This window comes from Ceratotherium simum, chromosome 12 (genome assembly GCF_057802395.1).
Source record: "Ceratotherium simum simum isolate JZ-2026a chromosome 12, ASM5780239v1, whole genome shotgun sequence".
Lineage (NCBI taxonomy): Eukaryota > Metazoa > Chordata > Mammalia > Perissodactyla > Rhinocerotidae > Ceratotherium > Ceratotherium simum.
In genome coordinates, this window is record NC_141911.1 from 7,904,277 (window position 1) to 7,921,003 (window position 16,727).

The following is a 16,727-nucleotide window of genomic DNA, read 5'->3' on the forward strand; positions in this document are numbered from 1 at the left end:
GGCCTGACTGTAGCAATCAAGAGACCGGCGGGTTGTCCCCACTCTGGTCCCATCTCTCCCTGCTCTCCTGTCACAGCCTTCACACACCCCAAGACCATCCCTTGCTTACTTGTTGGCTTTCCTCCCCAGATGCCACCTCATGGAGACAGGGACGTGGGAAGCATCCTCGCGCTCCCAGCGTCGCGGGCAGAACCCGGTACCCGGCGGGAGCTCAGTAAACGTCTGTTACCTCAGGGAAGAATGACCGTGAGGACCCGAGAGGAGAGCCTGTGACAGAGTCACCACTCCTTGCTTGATGTCAGTTTCCCTCAGACGTCATTGTTTACACCGGAGGCCCCTCCACGCACAAGATCACAGAGTCTGGGAGAGCTCGGGGCCCAATTCTCTCAGGCAGAAAACTGAGGTTTGGAGACGAGCAGTGGCTGCCGGAAGTCACGCGCCGAGAGTGGCAGAGCGAGGGTGACCAACCGTCCCGGTGTGCCTGGGACTGTCCCAGGGGGCTGGGACCCCGGGATCCTTCCTTCTCCCAGGACCTCTACCCCTTAGATGGGCGAGAAAACGTCCATCTGGGGGCCCCCAGACACGAGGCGGCCCCCGTAGCGCAAGCGACTGTTCTGGACCACCCTCCCCGCGCGCTCCCCGCGCAGCCGCGTCCGCGGGCGGGGAGTCCGGGTTCGAGGCCGGGCGCGGGGGGTCGGGGATGGGGGGCGGGGGGCGGGCGGCGGGCGCGGGGCCCCGCGGCGGCACAAAGAGGCCTGGCCGCGGCAGTTTTGAAAATACCGAGGAAGTCGATCTGGGCCGGGGCCCAAGAAGTGACGAGGAGGGAGGGAGCGCGGGGCGGGGGAGGGACGCCGGGAGGGAGGGCGCGGGCCGGGCGGCCGCAGACCTCGCCGGCCTCCAGCGGACGCGCGGCGGCATGGGCGGCGGGGCGCGGCGCTAGGTGCCCGGCGGGCGCCCCCGGCTGCGGCGCGCGGACCCTCCCCTCGGCGCGCCGCCTCCGCCGGGCGCCCGAGCATGACTCCGGCCCCGGCCCCACTCCCGCGGGCGGCGCGTAGGGCGGCGATCGGTGCCCGCTGAGGACCCTCCGGCTTCACCCCGCTCACCCCGCAGCTCCAGCCGCCTTCGGGGGCCTCCCGAGGCCCGGCGGTAGGGACCATGAAAGGTAAGCCCCGCGCGCGGGAGCTCCGAGGCGAAACCCTGCGGGACCACCCCACCCCCGCCCGGGACACGTCGGGCCTGAGGAGGGGAGGACCTCTCCGGGAACGAGTTCGGGGGCTTCTCCCTGCCTTTGGATCCTTCTGCGAAAGGTATTGGGAGGACGGGATGGAGCCTGAAGTGAAGAGGAAGGGGAGAGGAGGAGGATGGAGAAAGTTCACACACACTCCCTTCACAGTCCGGTCCTTACCGTTCATTGCTCCATCCAGAGCAATGAATTTTAAATTTTAAATTCTAGAGACGTTTCTGACCCCTTTAACTAGTCAGCGCAAAAAGATGGCAGTGTAAATCCCCAGCCAAGGCACCCTCTTGGAGGCTCCTGCAGCCCCCACCTCGCCTCTGCCCAGCCCCATGCCCAGGATTCTCTGCCAGGTGCTTCAGCCTCTCCCTCAGGAGAAACCTGTCCCTCAGCCTAGGCGCTGCCCTTCCCAACCTCTGAACCCTGGCTGACCCGCCCTCTGACCTCTGGGGACAAAGCAACTGGGGAAGACCAGTGGTCCAGGCCTGCGCTTTGCCCAGGGCAGTGGGTCATCCCCACAGCAGCCCTGGCAGCCAGTTGTTGGGATGGAAACAAGACTTGGTCCCGGGTGCTCATCCCTGGGCCTGGCTATCTTGAGGCAAGGCAAGAGCTCACCTGGTCTTCAGGCTCATTTTCAGGTGAGGGGAGAAGCAGGCTTTGGGGTCATCCTGTGGGACAGGGAACCTTTGAGGGTTTTCAGTGCCGTCTCCCACACTCTTCAAGAATCCTTCCATAGCACCCGGGGCAGATGCTTGTGCTCCGGGCAGTGAGAATCTCACCCTCTCTTCTACTTACCGAATGTGGAAACCACAAAGCACCTTCGAGATCATCTGCAGGGCTTTAAACTACTCTCTCAGGTGGTAGAGAGGCAGCAGCTCTGTCTCTTTTACATATACGAGTCTGAGGGTTCCTATGCAGAAAGGGCTCCACAGACACACCTGTAATCGAATACCGCCTCCACATTGTATAGTTGAGGAAACTGAGGCCAAAACAGGTAGGACCGGCCTCATGGGTATGCAACGTGTGTTCCCACAGGGCACCACGCTTGGAGGGCCTCGCACTAGGTTTAATGCTCTGCTGTCGCTGACTTGAAATTCTTAATAATTTTTTAACGAGGGACCCCTGCACTTAATTTTGCACTGGGCCCCACAAATTATGTTCCTGGTCCTCTGGGACTAGCTTAAGATTCACAGCTAGTCACAGGGACTAGAGCCCAGGGCTAATGACTTCCAGGCTGGAGTGCCTGCTAGTATACCCCTGCCTCTCTGTCGCTTCCCTCCCTCTGGCCTCTGGCCCCTCTCTCTGTGCTTCCTGATGGCCTTTCCGTGTTGGGCTGTCTGGGATAAGGCAAGCAAGCTATAATCAAACCCAGGGAGTTCCTTTGGCTGCAGAGAGGATCCTCACTCACGAAGCTCCTGCTCTCAGCTCCCACATCCATGGACCTATACCCTCCCCAGTCAGCCGGCCTGGGGCAGGTCATTACCCAGAAGCCTCTGGAAAGGTCTTAGACCACATCTCACCACAGGCTTGGGGCCCACACTGCCCTGGACTTTAATGATGATGGTAAGATGCTGCACATTCTGAGTGGTTTGGCTCCACCAACATTCCAGACAAACACTGTCAGAGAAAATACAGTGAGGGAAAGATAGGCAGGGCCGAAATCCTCTGAAATGGAGGAGATATCCAGCTCCTGAGGAGGAGGGAGTCAGGAACACGTGACCTGCCTCTCTGAAACTCCGTGAGGCGATTCCACTCCGGAGTGGAGGAGGAAAGAGCTGGTGTGGATGAGTATTTGGAGGAGGTGCCTGAGGAGGACGGGCTGAAACGTGTCATTAGGTCTCAGGGTCCTCCTGGCTCGCTGGCTGGGAGGCTGTGGGCTCCCAGAAAGAGGCTCGAGACCTGTCCCTCTCACCTCCTTTTCCCTGCTCTCCACCAACAGCCTCACCACCACGTGGGGCTGAATTCCTGTCCCCTGAGGCCTTCAGGGCAGCTCTCATGTGTTTTTCCTCCAGTCTCCAGGAAACCCTCCCATGATCTCCCAGAACAACCCCGGGCCCAGGCTGCAGAGCTGCGGGGGAAGGCGAGGGCTGATTCCCAAGGCACCTCCCTGCAGGGTCTTCCCTCTTCCTCCCCAGAAGCCAGGAAGAGCCGCCCTCTACCTGGGATGGAAAAGGCAGGGCAGACAGCAAATATTTGGCCTTTGGGATCTGTGGAGTATGAAGCTTCAGGATTTTTTTCACCACATGGAAAAAGTAAAGTGCCCAGCAGAGCAGGGCGGCCCCTTCCCCGAGGAGAAGCTGGCTTCAAACGCCCCTCCAAAGGCCCCACCAATCTGAGAATTACATCTGTTGGCAAAGATTCACCATCCCCTCTCAAAGCAAAACACGATGATGTTATGTTTTGTGGGAGAAAGGGGCATTGGTGGGGACAGACGGTACTTAAACAAGAAAACACGTTTGCTGAGGAGCACTGCCACCAGTGGCCGGGCGCCAGGGCCTACTCTGCCAGCTAAGCTGTTTCCACCCTGAGGCCCCTCCTGCCTGCCCACCACTGGCTGGTCCCAGGCCTCCCAGGCAGCTGAATCTCTTGATGCAAGCCAGCACCAGGCCCCAGGTGCCGCCCCCTCACACCTGAGGGGCACAGACCTGCCACCAGCCCCTTGGTGACAGGCCCCCCTTGGAGCTTCCCACTGGCTTGTCTGAACCATTAACAGCTACCTGTGGGATTGTTTCCACAGCTCTGGCGAGAGGGTACTGTTGTGGGAGCCCTCCCATCTATATGAGGCCTTCCCGAGAAGCAACCTGGTTCCCTGCGGAGATGACTGATTTGAGAGTCAAAGGCATGGGCTCGGGTCTTGGCCCTGCCTGAGGCTCCAGTCTACGTGTTCCCCCCTTGGGCCTCGTCCTCCTCCTGGGTGGTCCCTGAGGCCCATCCTGCTCTGAGGGACTGTGGCTCAGCCCAGGAGCTCTGGGTCTGAGGACCACTCGGGGAGCGGAAGTGGCTCCGGGGAGAGATGGTTGGAAACAGGCCTGCTGCATGGGCCACTCTTTGCCCCTGGGAGTCTTGTCCTCAGCTGCCACGAACAGAGCAGAGCCACACCCTGCTGTTCCCCAAGCATGGGGGGAACAACCCCTCTCCAGGAAATCAGAGCGCAGTCCCCATACCCCATGGGCAAAGAGTGGGCGGGGAGAGGAGAGGGCTGCAGAATACAGCAATGTGATCCCAGGAAAATCTACCTCCCACAGCTTGGCGGGGGGAGATTCTATCCACTCACAAGTGGGAAGACTGGCTCCCCTTTGAAAGCCTCATCTTCAACCCCAGAACTTGGGGTGCTGGAAGGAACCTGAAACTGAAGAAAACCTGAACCTGAAGAAAAGGAGCTGACATGGCCACTAAATGGCCCGATTTGGGGAGGAGGGGTGCCCCAGGGGCTCAGGTGTTGGAGATCAACTCCCAACACTCAGACACACACACACACACACACACACACACACACACACACACACACACACACACTGGTCACCTTGCCATTCAGCTGGGGTAATTTTAATAACTGAAGACGCACATTCCAAAGCTAATTTGAGAGAGAGGAAAAAGAATTCTGCTTCTCGATGGATGGTGGATAGCTTGGCAGTTTTCATGAAGGACAGGCAGTTGTGTTGGGTGTTAAAATTGGCAAGTGCAGTGCCATGACGGACCATGCCACTCACATATGCACCATCCATGTCTGATTATGTTTACTTTAGCGTGTGTGTGTGTGTGTGTGTGTGTGTGTGTGTTGTAAGCACTGACACCCAAGGTTAAGCATCACAGATCAGCTTTATAACTAAGATGAAGTCATTGATACTCCCTGGCCCTCAGTCTCCTCATCTGCAAGTAGACTGGATGATCTTTGACATTCTTTCCAGCTCTAACATTCTACTCTATTGTTTTGCCTTCTATGAGGGTATATATATTTATATCTATCTGTATGTCTATCTATCAGTATCTATATCTCCATATATATAATTTATCCCTCAGAATAAGACTGTAAAGGCCACAGGAAGGTATGAGAATGTGAGTTTCATGAGCATGGGGACCCTGTCTGCCTTTTTCTTGTCTCACTCCCGCACAGGGCCTGGCACTTAGGAGTGCCACTACATTTGTTCAGTGGGTACATCTGAGTCCCCCACTGGGGTAAAATCCTTAAAGGCAGGAATCACGCCATGATGTCCCCAGAACCTAACGTAGGTATTCAGTGAAGATTCACGCTTCTGTTTAACAAACATTTATTGACCAAATACCAAATGGCAGGGCTTGTATGTCTATGAATGTCTAATGCCCAAGAAAGATGCAAAGAAGAACTCAGGAAGTGTCCTATCTCTCCAGGAGCCTCCCCTTTGCTAGGACACTTAAGATTCGTACCCAAATCATTCAAAAAATACTTAAAGTGGTAAGTGTGATAAGAGAGGTCCCAAGGAGGCAGTTTGGGGGTGGTATTGGTTCTTTTCCTGTGCTCCTCCTTTGCTGCTCTTCTGGACGAGTCTATGGTTTCAGCCGTGGACTCCTTGGTTCCTACTGGGCACCCATTCCTTGAACAGTCTCCCCAGCCTCATAGATTTGACACAGGGGGATAGGCTGATGATACCAGAGTGAGTGCTCTGAGCTCCAGACCCATATTTCTGACAATGTCCTGACCGTCTCTAGATGGAGACCTGCAGACATCTTTTTTTTTTTTTTTTTTTTAAAGATTTTATTTATTTTATTTTTTGCCCCTAAAGCCCCAGTAGATAGTTATATGTCATAGCTGCACACCCTTCTAGTTACTGTATGTGGGACTCTGCCTCAGGATGGACAGAGAAGTGGTGCCTCGATGCGCACCCGGGATCCGAACCCGGGCCGCCAGCATCGCAGCGCACGCACTTAACCTCCAAGCCACAGGGCCGGCCCCAGACATCTTTTAAGGCTCAGATGAGATACCTTCACATCTACCTGAACCCAAGCTAAAATATTGGTTATTCTGGGATGTTGCCCCACACTTTTCAGTCAGCAAACATGCTTTTGGGGAGAAGGCGTGCTGGTTTAAAGGTAAGCAAGAATGGTTCCCACCCTCAGGCAGAGACAAGACATACACACTTAAGAAGAAAACCCAAATAATCAAGGGAGATGAGGCAGAAGAACAAATGAGTGGTATATACAGTAGAGTCAATAGGAATCCCCGGGGAGAAGGAGAGCATTTCAAGTCGGGGCTGTGCAGAAGGGCTTTAGGGAGGAGTTCAAGGCTGAGCAAGATTTAGATCGGGTCATTCCAGGGACAGTCAGGAGAGGCAGCAGACAGCGTTGGTGAAAGCTGGGCATCATGTCCTTCGGTAAATGTGCTTTGGGGTGATGGGCAGAGCAATTTGCCTGGAGTTGAGAGTTGGCCAAGAGACGCAGGGAGCCACAAGACCAGGAGGCCTTGAGTGCCTTGCTAAGGACTTCCAGTTGTGTCCTGCCGACCTTTGAGAGGCCCTGGAAGGGGTTGTCAGGAGATGGCCTGGCTGCTGCTTCTCCCTGGAGACGTTGGGAAATCTCCACTTTTAGGGAATAGGAGGGAGAAAATGAGCTTGTGAAGGAGTCAGGAGGAGTGGTCAGGGAGACCGATGGAGAACTGTGACAGTCATGTCAGGGAAATTGAGAGGAGAAAGTTCCAAGAAGGAGGAAGTGGACTGTTGATCCACAGGGTTAGCACAGGATTGTTCGATTCAGAGACAGCCAGGCTGCACAGCTACACGAGGAATGGGTCGATTTGATGCAAAGGGGCGGGGAGGCCTCGTGTTAGAGAAGTTTCAGAAAAAGGCAACTAAGTAGTTAAGGTAAGCAGCAGGGCCAGGCATGAAGGGTCTTTCCAGGTGGGGCTGGCCTGTGCTCATGTGAAGGTAGAGGGCAAGAAGAGAAGGGGAGATGGGGGCACGGTGATGAAGGAGGCAGGAGTGGGTGAGCTTTGCCATGCAAAGAAGAATGTCTCCCTTCATGGGGAACCAAGGGAAGGGAGAAATGACACATAGAGACAGACTTTTTGCATTACTAGTTGCATTTAATGTTGTTATAATACATACTCATTATGAAGAATTTTGAAAATTCAGAAAAGGAAAAAAATAGCACTCACATGAAATCCTATTCCTCAGAGATAATTGACAAGATTTGGATGAGCCTTCTTCCAGAAATCTTTCTGTGTGTATTTGCCATGTTATTCTGTATATGTATTCTTAAAATTCAAGAATAGAACATAGATATCTTCCCTGGGCAATAAAAATAGATCTGCATTATTTTTTAAATGGTTGCATAATACTCCATCGTACAACTTTACAATAATTTATTTAACCAATCCTTTATTGATGGGCATTTGAGTTACTTACATTTTTCCTCAGGTCTATCATAGCATGTAGCGATAATCTTTACACATCCATCCTTGCCTAGTTGTATAATTATCCCCTTAGAAAAAAATTCCTAGCAAGGAGATAGCTGAGTCAAAAGGCACACTCATTTGGAGTTTGGAAATAGAGTGCCAGACTGTGCTCCAAATGCACGAGAGGGCCCCTTTCCACACACCCTCACCTGCACTGGGTTTAAGGAGTAGGCACCTTGAGGGAGTTGGGGGGAAGACAAAGAGCTTAAACCTAATGGTTTTGATCTTCTGATCTTTGGAGAATGAGATGGGCTGAGAAGAGGAGGAGTAGTGAGTGAGGATCCAGATGGCAGGACTTGATTGGAGCCAAATCCACACCCCTCTCTGAGGTGCTCCCACCGTGCCAGGTTTCCCACCCAATCCTGGGGGCTAGGCTGGTCTTGCGGTTCAGAGTAGCTGATGGCCTGGGTGAAGTAGGGAGCGTAAAGGCTTAGTGCAGGGGGGATTAGGAAGAACAGTGGGACAGGTGTAAAGAAAGGAGCTTGAGATCATGCAGCTGGAACAGGGGTAAGCTTTACACTCCAGAGGGTGGGCAGGCTGAGCTGTGGCCAACATGTGGATGAGCCCTATAGATTCCAGGCCAAGGAGCCCTGAGGTCTGGGGGGCCAATGCGCTTTCAACATAAATGTTGCCTCCAGACGACAGGATAAAGAAATAATCTAATCTAGGTGAGGTACTTATCCAGAACGGTGTTCCCTGAAGTAAGTGCACCTCTGAATACCAGTTCCATGGGATTTAATAGATAATATTTTTTTCAAGAATGGCAGGAAGTTCTATGGTCAAGTAAGTTTGAGAAACAGAATTAAACACACATTGAAATGGGCCTGTTATTTTGCAGGACTTTTCAAAATTTTTGGTATGTTAATGTGAGTCTCTAAGATGGGATAAAGTATGCAGCATTTTCCATACTGACTTGATCAAAGAACCTTTTTCCACAAAGGAAATTTTGAAACTAGTGTTCCAGAGGACATGTTTTGAAAAATAGATTTCTCGGAAGTTGGATATAGGTCCTGAGAGTGACGGGCATTGGGAAAGGGAGATAAGTGACAGCAGCAATTTAAGTAGGATAGAAAAATAATCCTGATAAAAATGGCTGTTACTACCATTTATCAAGTATTTACTATGTGCCAGGCACTTTTCATATATCATCTCATTGAATTTTCACAGCAGCTCTGTGAAGTAGATGATATTCCCACGATTTTTTGCACATGAAGCTCAGAGAAGGGAAGGGGAGTCTTTATGTGAGAGATAGCCTGGACCTTAAGTGGTGAGAAGCAGAGAGAATGTGGGGTTTGAAGGCCTAGAGGTGACAACTGAGATCAAGAAACTGGTGATTCCCACCCCTCCCATCCCACTGGATCTGTGGGGTTCAGGGGAGTGGAGGAGTTGCTTCTACACAGAGGAGACCAGTGTGTATGTGATGGCGGAGGGTTAGGGTCTGTTGTATTGAGTGAATAGCCTGGGTTCTCTTCTCAACCAGAAGCTATGCCACCCCTTGAAGGAATATTTAGAAATGGAGAGTTCTCACAATGACCAGGGATTGCTACTGCATTTATTTATCTATTTATGTGTGTATGTATGTATGTGAGGAAGATTAGCCCTGAGCTAACATCTATGGCCAATCCTTCACTTTTTGCTGAGGAAGATTGGTCCTGAGCCAACATCTGTGCCCATCTTCCTCTACTTTATATGTGGGACACCTGCCACAGCATGGCTTGACAAGCAGTGCATAGTTCCAAGCCTGGGATCCAAACCTGCGAACCCCGGGCTGCTGAAATGGAGTGTGCAAACTTAACCACTACACCACCGAGCCGGCCCCTGCTACTGGCATTTAGTGGGCCAGAATGCCAAATGTCTACGCAGTGTGGGTAAATCCTGTCTAACGAAGAATTGTGCCGCCCAAATGCCACGAGTACCCCAGTTAGAAACACTGAAGGCAAAAAAGGGGAGGAAAGTCATTTAGGATAAAGAGGGCTTAGGATAAAGGGAGAGTTTGCCCACAACCTCTGTGGTTACTAGAAACACAGGCTTTCCTTCATTTTAGGAATGAAGGAGCAGAAAGGAGCTGAGTGTTACAGGGAAGCAGATCATGACAGCTTGTTGAGCAGGAAAGTCTGAAAGGGAGGGCCCAGATTCATTAGAGCAGAGAGGGGCAGACAGATTCCCATCTGAATATAGACCATCCACAAAGGAAGCCTGTGGGGAGGGGATGATGGCAGGAGGGTTCTAATGAAAACAATTTTGTGACCTTAATTATAGCATTCTCCAACCTTAAACTATAGCTATTCTGCAACTTTAAATATAACATTGGCTTCTGAAATGACTCTGAAATCTTTATTTTTACTGACCCAATTGGCTGTTTTGAAAACCCACTCGGTGAACTCTGTAGAAGATAATCATCAAAAATTGTTCCTTGAAGTTCACAAAGAAAGACCTTTTATTCCATTCCTCGAATCTCTCCCCCTTGCTGACTCTGACGAAAGATCGCAGTCCCAGAAAGGCTAAAGAGGGCATTAACTCCACATTTTTGGTCAACTGAAAGAAAGCCGGAGTCGGCGACCAGAGTTGAATTAGCAGTTGGTTAACAGGTCCGGGCTCTCTTCCACCTCCAGAGGGAGAAGTGAACCAAGCTCAGCCCCAGCAGAATCAGCAGTCCCGCCTAACAATGTGCCAACACACGCACCTTCAATCAAACTTTCTACGTGGCGCTGTGGGAGCAGAGGCTTGAAAAAAAGAGTTCCTCTTGTGGCTGTCCTGATATTTGAGTTGGATGTGATGACCGTAGGTATGAGAGGAACAGAGGCTCTTTCAATCTCCAGTGGTTGCCACTGCTTTATGAGTCTGAGCTTGCAACACTGGCCTTTGAACCTGTTTGATTTTTTTTTAAGCACACTGCCTGCAATTTGGGTAGAGATCCCTAGATGAAGAGTGGGGCCTGGCTGTGCCTTTGGTAGGTCATCCGTGGGCCTGGCTTCTTTATTACAGGGACCAGGACACTCCCTCACGACAGCTCCAATCCCTTGGGGCCGCTGGAACAGGGGGAACAGAAGCTGGCTCATGGAGTCCCAGAGCAGCATGCTGCCCCGTGCTTGTCCCCAGAGCGGGGCTTTCCTGAAGACTTACAGGCCCGGTCATTGTCGTAGGTTCTGCAGTGTCCTCTCCCAAGCCCACTCCTCCTGTGACAATAGACGTTATCCTGGAATCAGCAAAATGAAAAAAGGAAGAAAAAAAAAGAGAGAAGGCAACAGGGGCTACTTCTGCCTTCCTGGAAACTTAACCTCTCTTCAGACACCCATGGCCTACAGTACAGCGACTTCCGCAACCCTTCCAGACTTCTGGCAACCCATAATGTTTGACCCTTAAGTGCTCTTCAATTTTCAGCATGTCAAAGTCCTCCATTTCAGTCCTCAAATTCATCATTTATGTGTGACACAGGGAAGAACCAGGGCCTTATTTTAGAGGGCCATAAAAACGCTGGTGGTATACTGAGGTAGTTAACTGGGACGCTAATGGAAAAAAATACCCCTCTCCCCAAAAAACAAGAGAGACCTTTTAGCTTTAGGTGAGGAATATCAGATCCCTTGTTCTGGTTCTGAGACAGAGAGGGGAAGAACATCCTAAATTTTGCTGCACCCCACCCCCCAGTTCATTCCTTTTCAATTCAAACTTGAGTGCCCTGTTTGTTAACTCTAAGTCTCTGCTGCTTTAAGCCTTTGCATCCTCAATGCATCAGCGCTCCCCAACACTCCCTAGCCAAGGAGAACACTAAGAATAAACCATATTTAAACCATATTTTAAGTCATTAATCTTTATTTTTTAATGCAAATGAACTCAATTAAAACAGCAGAAGTTAACGATTAACTAAGAATGCAGACCTCAAAGGGTTAGTAAACCCATCATTTTTGAACACCTACTATGTCATCAGCCCTGTGCTAAAAGAGTTTGAGGGAAGATTTCCTGACCTCTCGGAGATCACATACTGCTGGGAGGCCAGCCGTGTAAAACAGATGTCAGGCCTGGATGGAGAAGCCTTAGCGCAGCTCCGTGGCCTGTCTGAGCTGCTATGTGCAACTCTGCAAGCATTCTGTATGTGTGTCTGGATCTTGCTGCAGATCCCTGGGCATTTCGGAACCACTAACTAGCTGTCAGGTCACGTAACCTCTCTGAGCCTTTGTAACATGACACGTGGGCTCTGTGACTTATAAGTTCCCTTCCTTTATAAGCTCCCTATCTCTGAAAACACTTTGGAAAGCCAGTGCACCCAACAGATCGCCCCAGAAGGCATGGGAACAGGCAGGCATGGGAGGTGGAGAGGGAGAGGAACATTCTTTTCCTGTCTCTATCGACCCTGCGTGGCCCAGTGCATGGCGGATACAGATTCCTGTCTAATCAATCATCCTCTAATCAGTCAGAGCCTCTGTGTCCTCAAGCCAAGCTTTCCTCAATTCGTTATGTCTGTTTCTTCCTCCATCCTCTGACCGGAACAACCTTGGTGTAATGTGAACATAATGAGGCCACGCTTGCAAAGCGCTTGGCTTATAAAAGCCTCACAAATGCTTTGGATTATGTTCTCGTTAAAATGAACAAGACCACAGTGGAGAGTTGCTGCGGCATTCCAGACACAGGTAAATTAGAGTCCCCGAGGGCCGTAGCTCAGCGCTGGTGAACAGGAAGTCCAAAGGCTTAGACAGAGGAGAAGACCTCTTTGGGGACCGGGGAGGGCTGTGAGTTATGGAGCTGAGATGTCAGCAAAGGGAATGTGGCCAAACACTTGTGAACTGCGTTGTCTGGAGAGAGCCGAGAGCCGTGCTGGCAACCGTCATTTCCCTTCCCATGGGCTGCTCCGCGAGTACCGGAACAGGGTCTGGATTAATCCCCGCTTGCTAGTGATTGCCAATTTGAGGGGCTCTCAATAGTAGGGCAAAGTTAGGACAAAGCTGTGTGCTTTTGGAGAGGGTGTTTGCTGAAGGTCGGTGTCAGCCTCACTTGATTTTGGTCTTCCCAGATCCCCTGCAAAGGCTATAAAAAGTGAAGTGAGGAAATTGGCCCTGGAGCCAGAGCAGGGAGGAGGCGGTCATGAGGGAGGGCGGAGAAGCACCGTCAAGGGGTGGAGAGAAATGAGAAACACGGACAGGAAGGTCTGGAAGGCGTTTCTGCTCCAATAAGTGGAAAGAATATCTCCCCAACGGGTCCCGCGGTGCGGTAAATCTGACAGCCCTCAGCGTGGTTCTGGCTGAGATGATCGAGGGTGAGAAAGCATGGCTAGTTAGGGCGAGGTTTTGGTCAGACAGAGCACAGAGGCACCAAGGAATCCTAGCTTGCCTCACCTGAGGCATGAAGTTTATGGGAAAGGGATGGTAATCCTGGCAACGTCCCAGGCGAAGTTATCCTCTGAAACCGTTGGCAGATTGATGATGGGACAGCAACCTAGACACAAAGCAGGGCTGAAGAGGTGGATTTCTTCAGAGACATATAAAGGGATCAGTCATACCTGCCATGTCATCCTTCCTTCTGCCACTGTACCCACCTCCTCCAAAAGGTACACACACACACACACACACACACACACACACATGCACACGCTAGCTCTATCAGAAGGAGCCTACCTGGAGTCTGTTATTGTGGAGAGGAAACCTCAGCCAGGATTCAGGAGGCTTTGCCACCAGCTGGTTCTGTGACTTTAGTTAACCCCCTGCCCCAGCAACTCAGTTTCCTCGCCTGTAAAATTGGGAGAATAATTTCTCACCCTGTGAATCTCTCAGGCTAGTCGTAGGGATTAAATGGGATAATGGATGTGAGCTCAGGTCTCCACTCTCCCCCCACAAATTAACTCGGAATCTTCAAGGGTAGGGTGCTGACCTTCGTCTCTTGACCAAGCTCCCCAATGGTTTTTTTTTTTTTTTTTTTTAAAGATTTTATTTATTCATTTTTTCCCCCCAAAGCCCCAGTAGATAGTTGTATGTTGTAGGTTCACATCCTTCTAGTTGCCGTACGCGGGACCCGGCCCCGGGCTGGACGGGGAAGTGGTGCCTCGGGGCGCGCCTGGGATCCGAACCCGGGCCGCCAGCATCAGAGCGCGCGCACTTAACCGCTAAGCCATGGAGCCGGCCCTCCCCAATGGTTTTTGCAGGCATAGGCCCAGCACCAGAAAGCGTAATACAAGATCATTCATAGATACATTCGAAATTGTGTGTTGAGCATTTCTCTGTGCCAACCACTGCGCTAGGGGCTTTGGATAAAGCAAAGAACAAGACAGACACATTCCCCACCCTCAGATCTTAAACACTGGGGAAGAGAGCTGTTGAATAAATAACTAAAGGTATATTGCATTCTACAAAGGGAAAATGCAGAGCATGTGGAAGTATATGTAACAAGAGACCTACTCCAGTCTGGCAGCTCAAGAAAGACTGCTGAGAAAGTGACATAGAAGCCGTGACCTGAAGGACAAGCAGAGGGCATTCATGGCAATGATGGTGGCATCTTTAATTTGGGGTCACCCACAGTCCCTCCCCTACTGAGCCCATGCAGGACTGCCTTCACTTACTGAGTGTTCCTTGCCCATTCTGCCTCCTGGCTCCGGCATTGATCACGATGGTTACAAAGGCACAGCATTTGGGAAATGAGGTCGCAGATGCTACTCAGGCTGCTTCTAGGTCGTTGCCAGAGCCTCTGAGGCTCCATCACACACTGGGTCATGGGCCCAGCCCCCTTCTTGTCTACCCGCTTACCTTGTCGTCACAGAAGCAAGGTTTCTTAGCATTTGTAGAACCTTTGCTCATCACTCTGAGGAGGTAGTAGGTATGGTAGAAGAGATTTCTGAACTCAAATCTCAGCTTCACTGCATATTCTGTGTGCTGTGAAGCAACACTCTTAACTTCTCTGAACCTCAGTCTTTTTGCCCATAAAAGTGATACTTTAGACTGTAAAGTTTATAGCGTCATTGTGAAGATTACCTCAGGGCAAGACTCAGTCCTTCATCACATTAAAAAGGAGAACCAAGAAAAACAAACCTTGGAGCTTCTACTTCTAGGGTTACTTGCTTAAAATATTCTTGGACTATAAAGTCTAGGTACTAAACTACCAGCAAACTGCTAAATGCATAGCTAAAGTGGAAAGAAAATGGGAAATCACCAAGGACCAACCTAAAAAAAAATTAAACTGGTCAACAAATACAGAAGCTGGATGTCAGGAACCTAGAGTCTTGGTGCCGGAGGAGACAAGGCTGTGAGTGACACAAGGGGGGGCAGCTGGACCAAAGACCCCCAGCGTAAAGCCCCAGGCCCTGTCACCATGCATCACCCTGGGACAGCCATTCTGGTTGTGTTTTTGGCCCCAGGCTTTTCTGATTGGTAACAGTCTTCTTACTGATCAGTCAGTGCCGATACCTGTGGTTAGAGATTTTGAGTCTCAGCCCAGCTAGTCTGTTCCTTGAATAAAGGGGAGGGAGGCACAAGAGGCTAGGGGGAAAAGTCCACCTGCCGGAGAGCTGACAAGGAAACCAGGTATCCCTAGAGTCCAGGTGAGGGGAAGAGGGCTGTGCGGGTAAGGTAGGCTTGCCTTCGAGTGGGTCTGGGTGTCCAGTATTCTATGTGCACATTGCGGGCGGTCCAATCTAAGAAATCAGACTGCAGTGGTCCCGGTTCTTTCGCTCCCTGGCACCTGGCGAAAGTCAAGGAAATGCCTTATGGAAGTGAGTCTTGAACACACACCCCTCAGGACTCTACTGTTCAATCAGGGGTCCAATGTGAATGTCCTTCCACCCCTCCCCACCCCCACCCAACTCCTGGAGGGCACCATGGTGGCTCTCTCTGGAGCTGTGCACACACATACTTTAACAATTTTCAGAAATAAATCTATTGAAACATCTGGAAGACACATGATGAAAGGTTATGTTCTTATAACCTCACATGAACAGAAAAATCAACAGCTCGACAGAAAAATGGGCAAAGGCTACATGGAGACAATTCATGAAAAGGAATGTCTGTAAGCACTTAAAATGTTCGGTCTCGCTAATAATTTTTAAACATGCAAAATAAAATAGGGAGATTCTTTGCATTAAACTCGTAAAGACATTTACTTTTGTAAGACTCCTTGGGGGAGGGACTAGTACATGGGTGTATCTTCATAAGCTGTGTGGGGAGAAGTGTAATTTGTATGCCCTTTCTACATGGCAATTTGTTCATTTGTTCCAGAACATTAAAATGTTCTTACAATCTGATCCAGTGAATTCACTGTTAGGAAATTGTCTTAAGAAAATACTATATGTGCATAACATTTTACATACGAGGATTTTCCCTGCAATGCTATTCATACGCACACACATGTGTGCACAGACATTCACACACAATTTTTTCTGAAGCACTTGAGGGTAAGTTACACACATCATGGTCCTTTACTTCTAACACTTGAGTATGGATTTCCTAAGAATAGGCGTACTATCAGAGTAGTTATGGAGTTCATGAATTTGCTTTAATACTTTATCTAATCTACTGTGCATGTTCCAGTGTTGTCAGTTGACCAAATATCTTCTATAGATTTCCTTCTCCCTCCAGCACAGAATCCAGTTTAATGTTAAGGATTGCATTTAGTTGTCATGTCTCTTTCACCTTTATTGTCGTTTATGACTCTAATATTTTCGAAAAATACAACCCCCTCCCCACACTTTTTTTTAAAAACAGTGATCCTCACTTTGTGTTTTTCTCATGTTTCCCCATGATTCGATTGGGGTTATGCATTCTTAGCCAATAAATGACATAGGTGATGGTGTGTGCTGCTCAAGCTGTCACCTCTGGAGGCACACAGTGTCCACCTGGCCCTCAGAGGTGATGTTAATTTTGATCACTTGGTCAGGGTATTGCCTGATTTCCCTAATATATAATTACTGGAGTTTTTTTCCTCCCTTGCAACTAATAAGTAGTCTGTAAGGAGACACTTTAAGACCATGTATAAATGCTGCTCTTCATCAAAATTTTCCCTAGAAGTGGGATCCATTGGTGGTTCTTGCCTGATCCAGTCTTTACCACAATGATTGCAAACTGCTGATTTCCCACCTCCAGCACGACTGTA

The 16,727-nt window shown here is 50.2% G+C and overlaps 1 protein-coding gene across 4 annotated transcripts in view; it reads left to right on the forward strand.

Annotated features, from left to right (window-relative positions):
* Positions 1–953: 953 nt before the first annotated feature.
* Positions 954–16,727, forward strand: part of SCARA3 (scavenger receptor class A member 3) — a 44,305-nt gene continuing 28,531 nt past the window's right edge. For all 4 annotated transcript variants that reach the window (XM_014789921.2, XM_014789922.2, XM_087437361.1 and 1 more), the window contains exon 1: positions 954–1,162. In XM_014789921.2, coding sequence (XP_014645407.1) covers positions 1,156–1,162 — 7 coding nt within the window. In that variant the 5' untranslated portion in view covers positions 954–1,155. The remainder of the gene's footprint in view (positions 1,163–16,727) is intronic.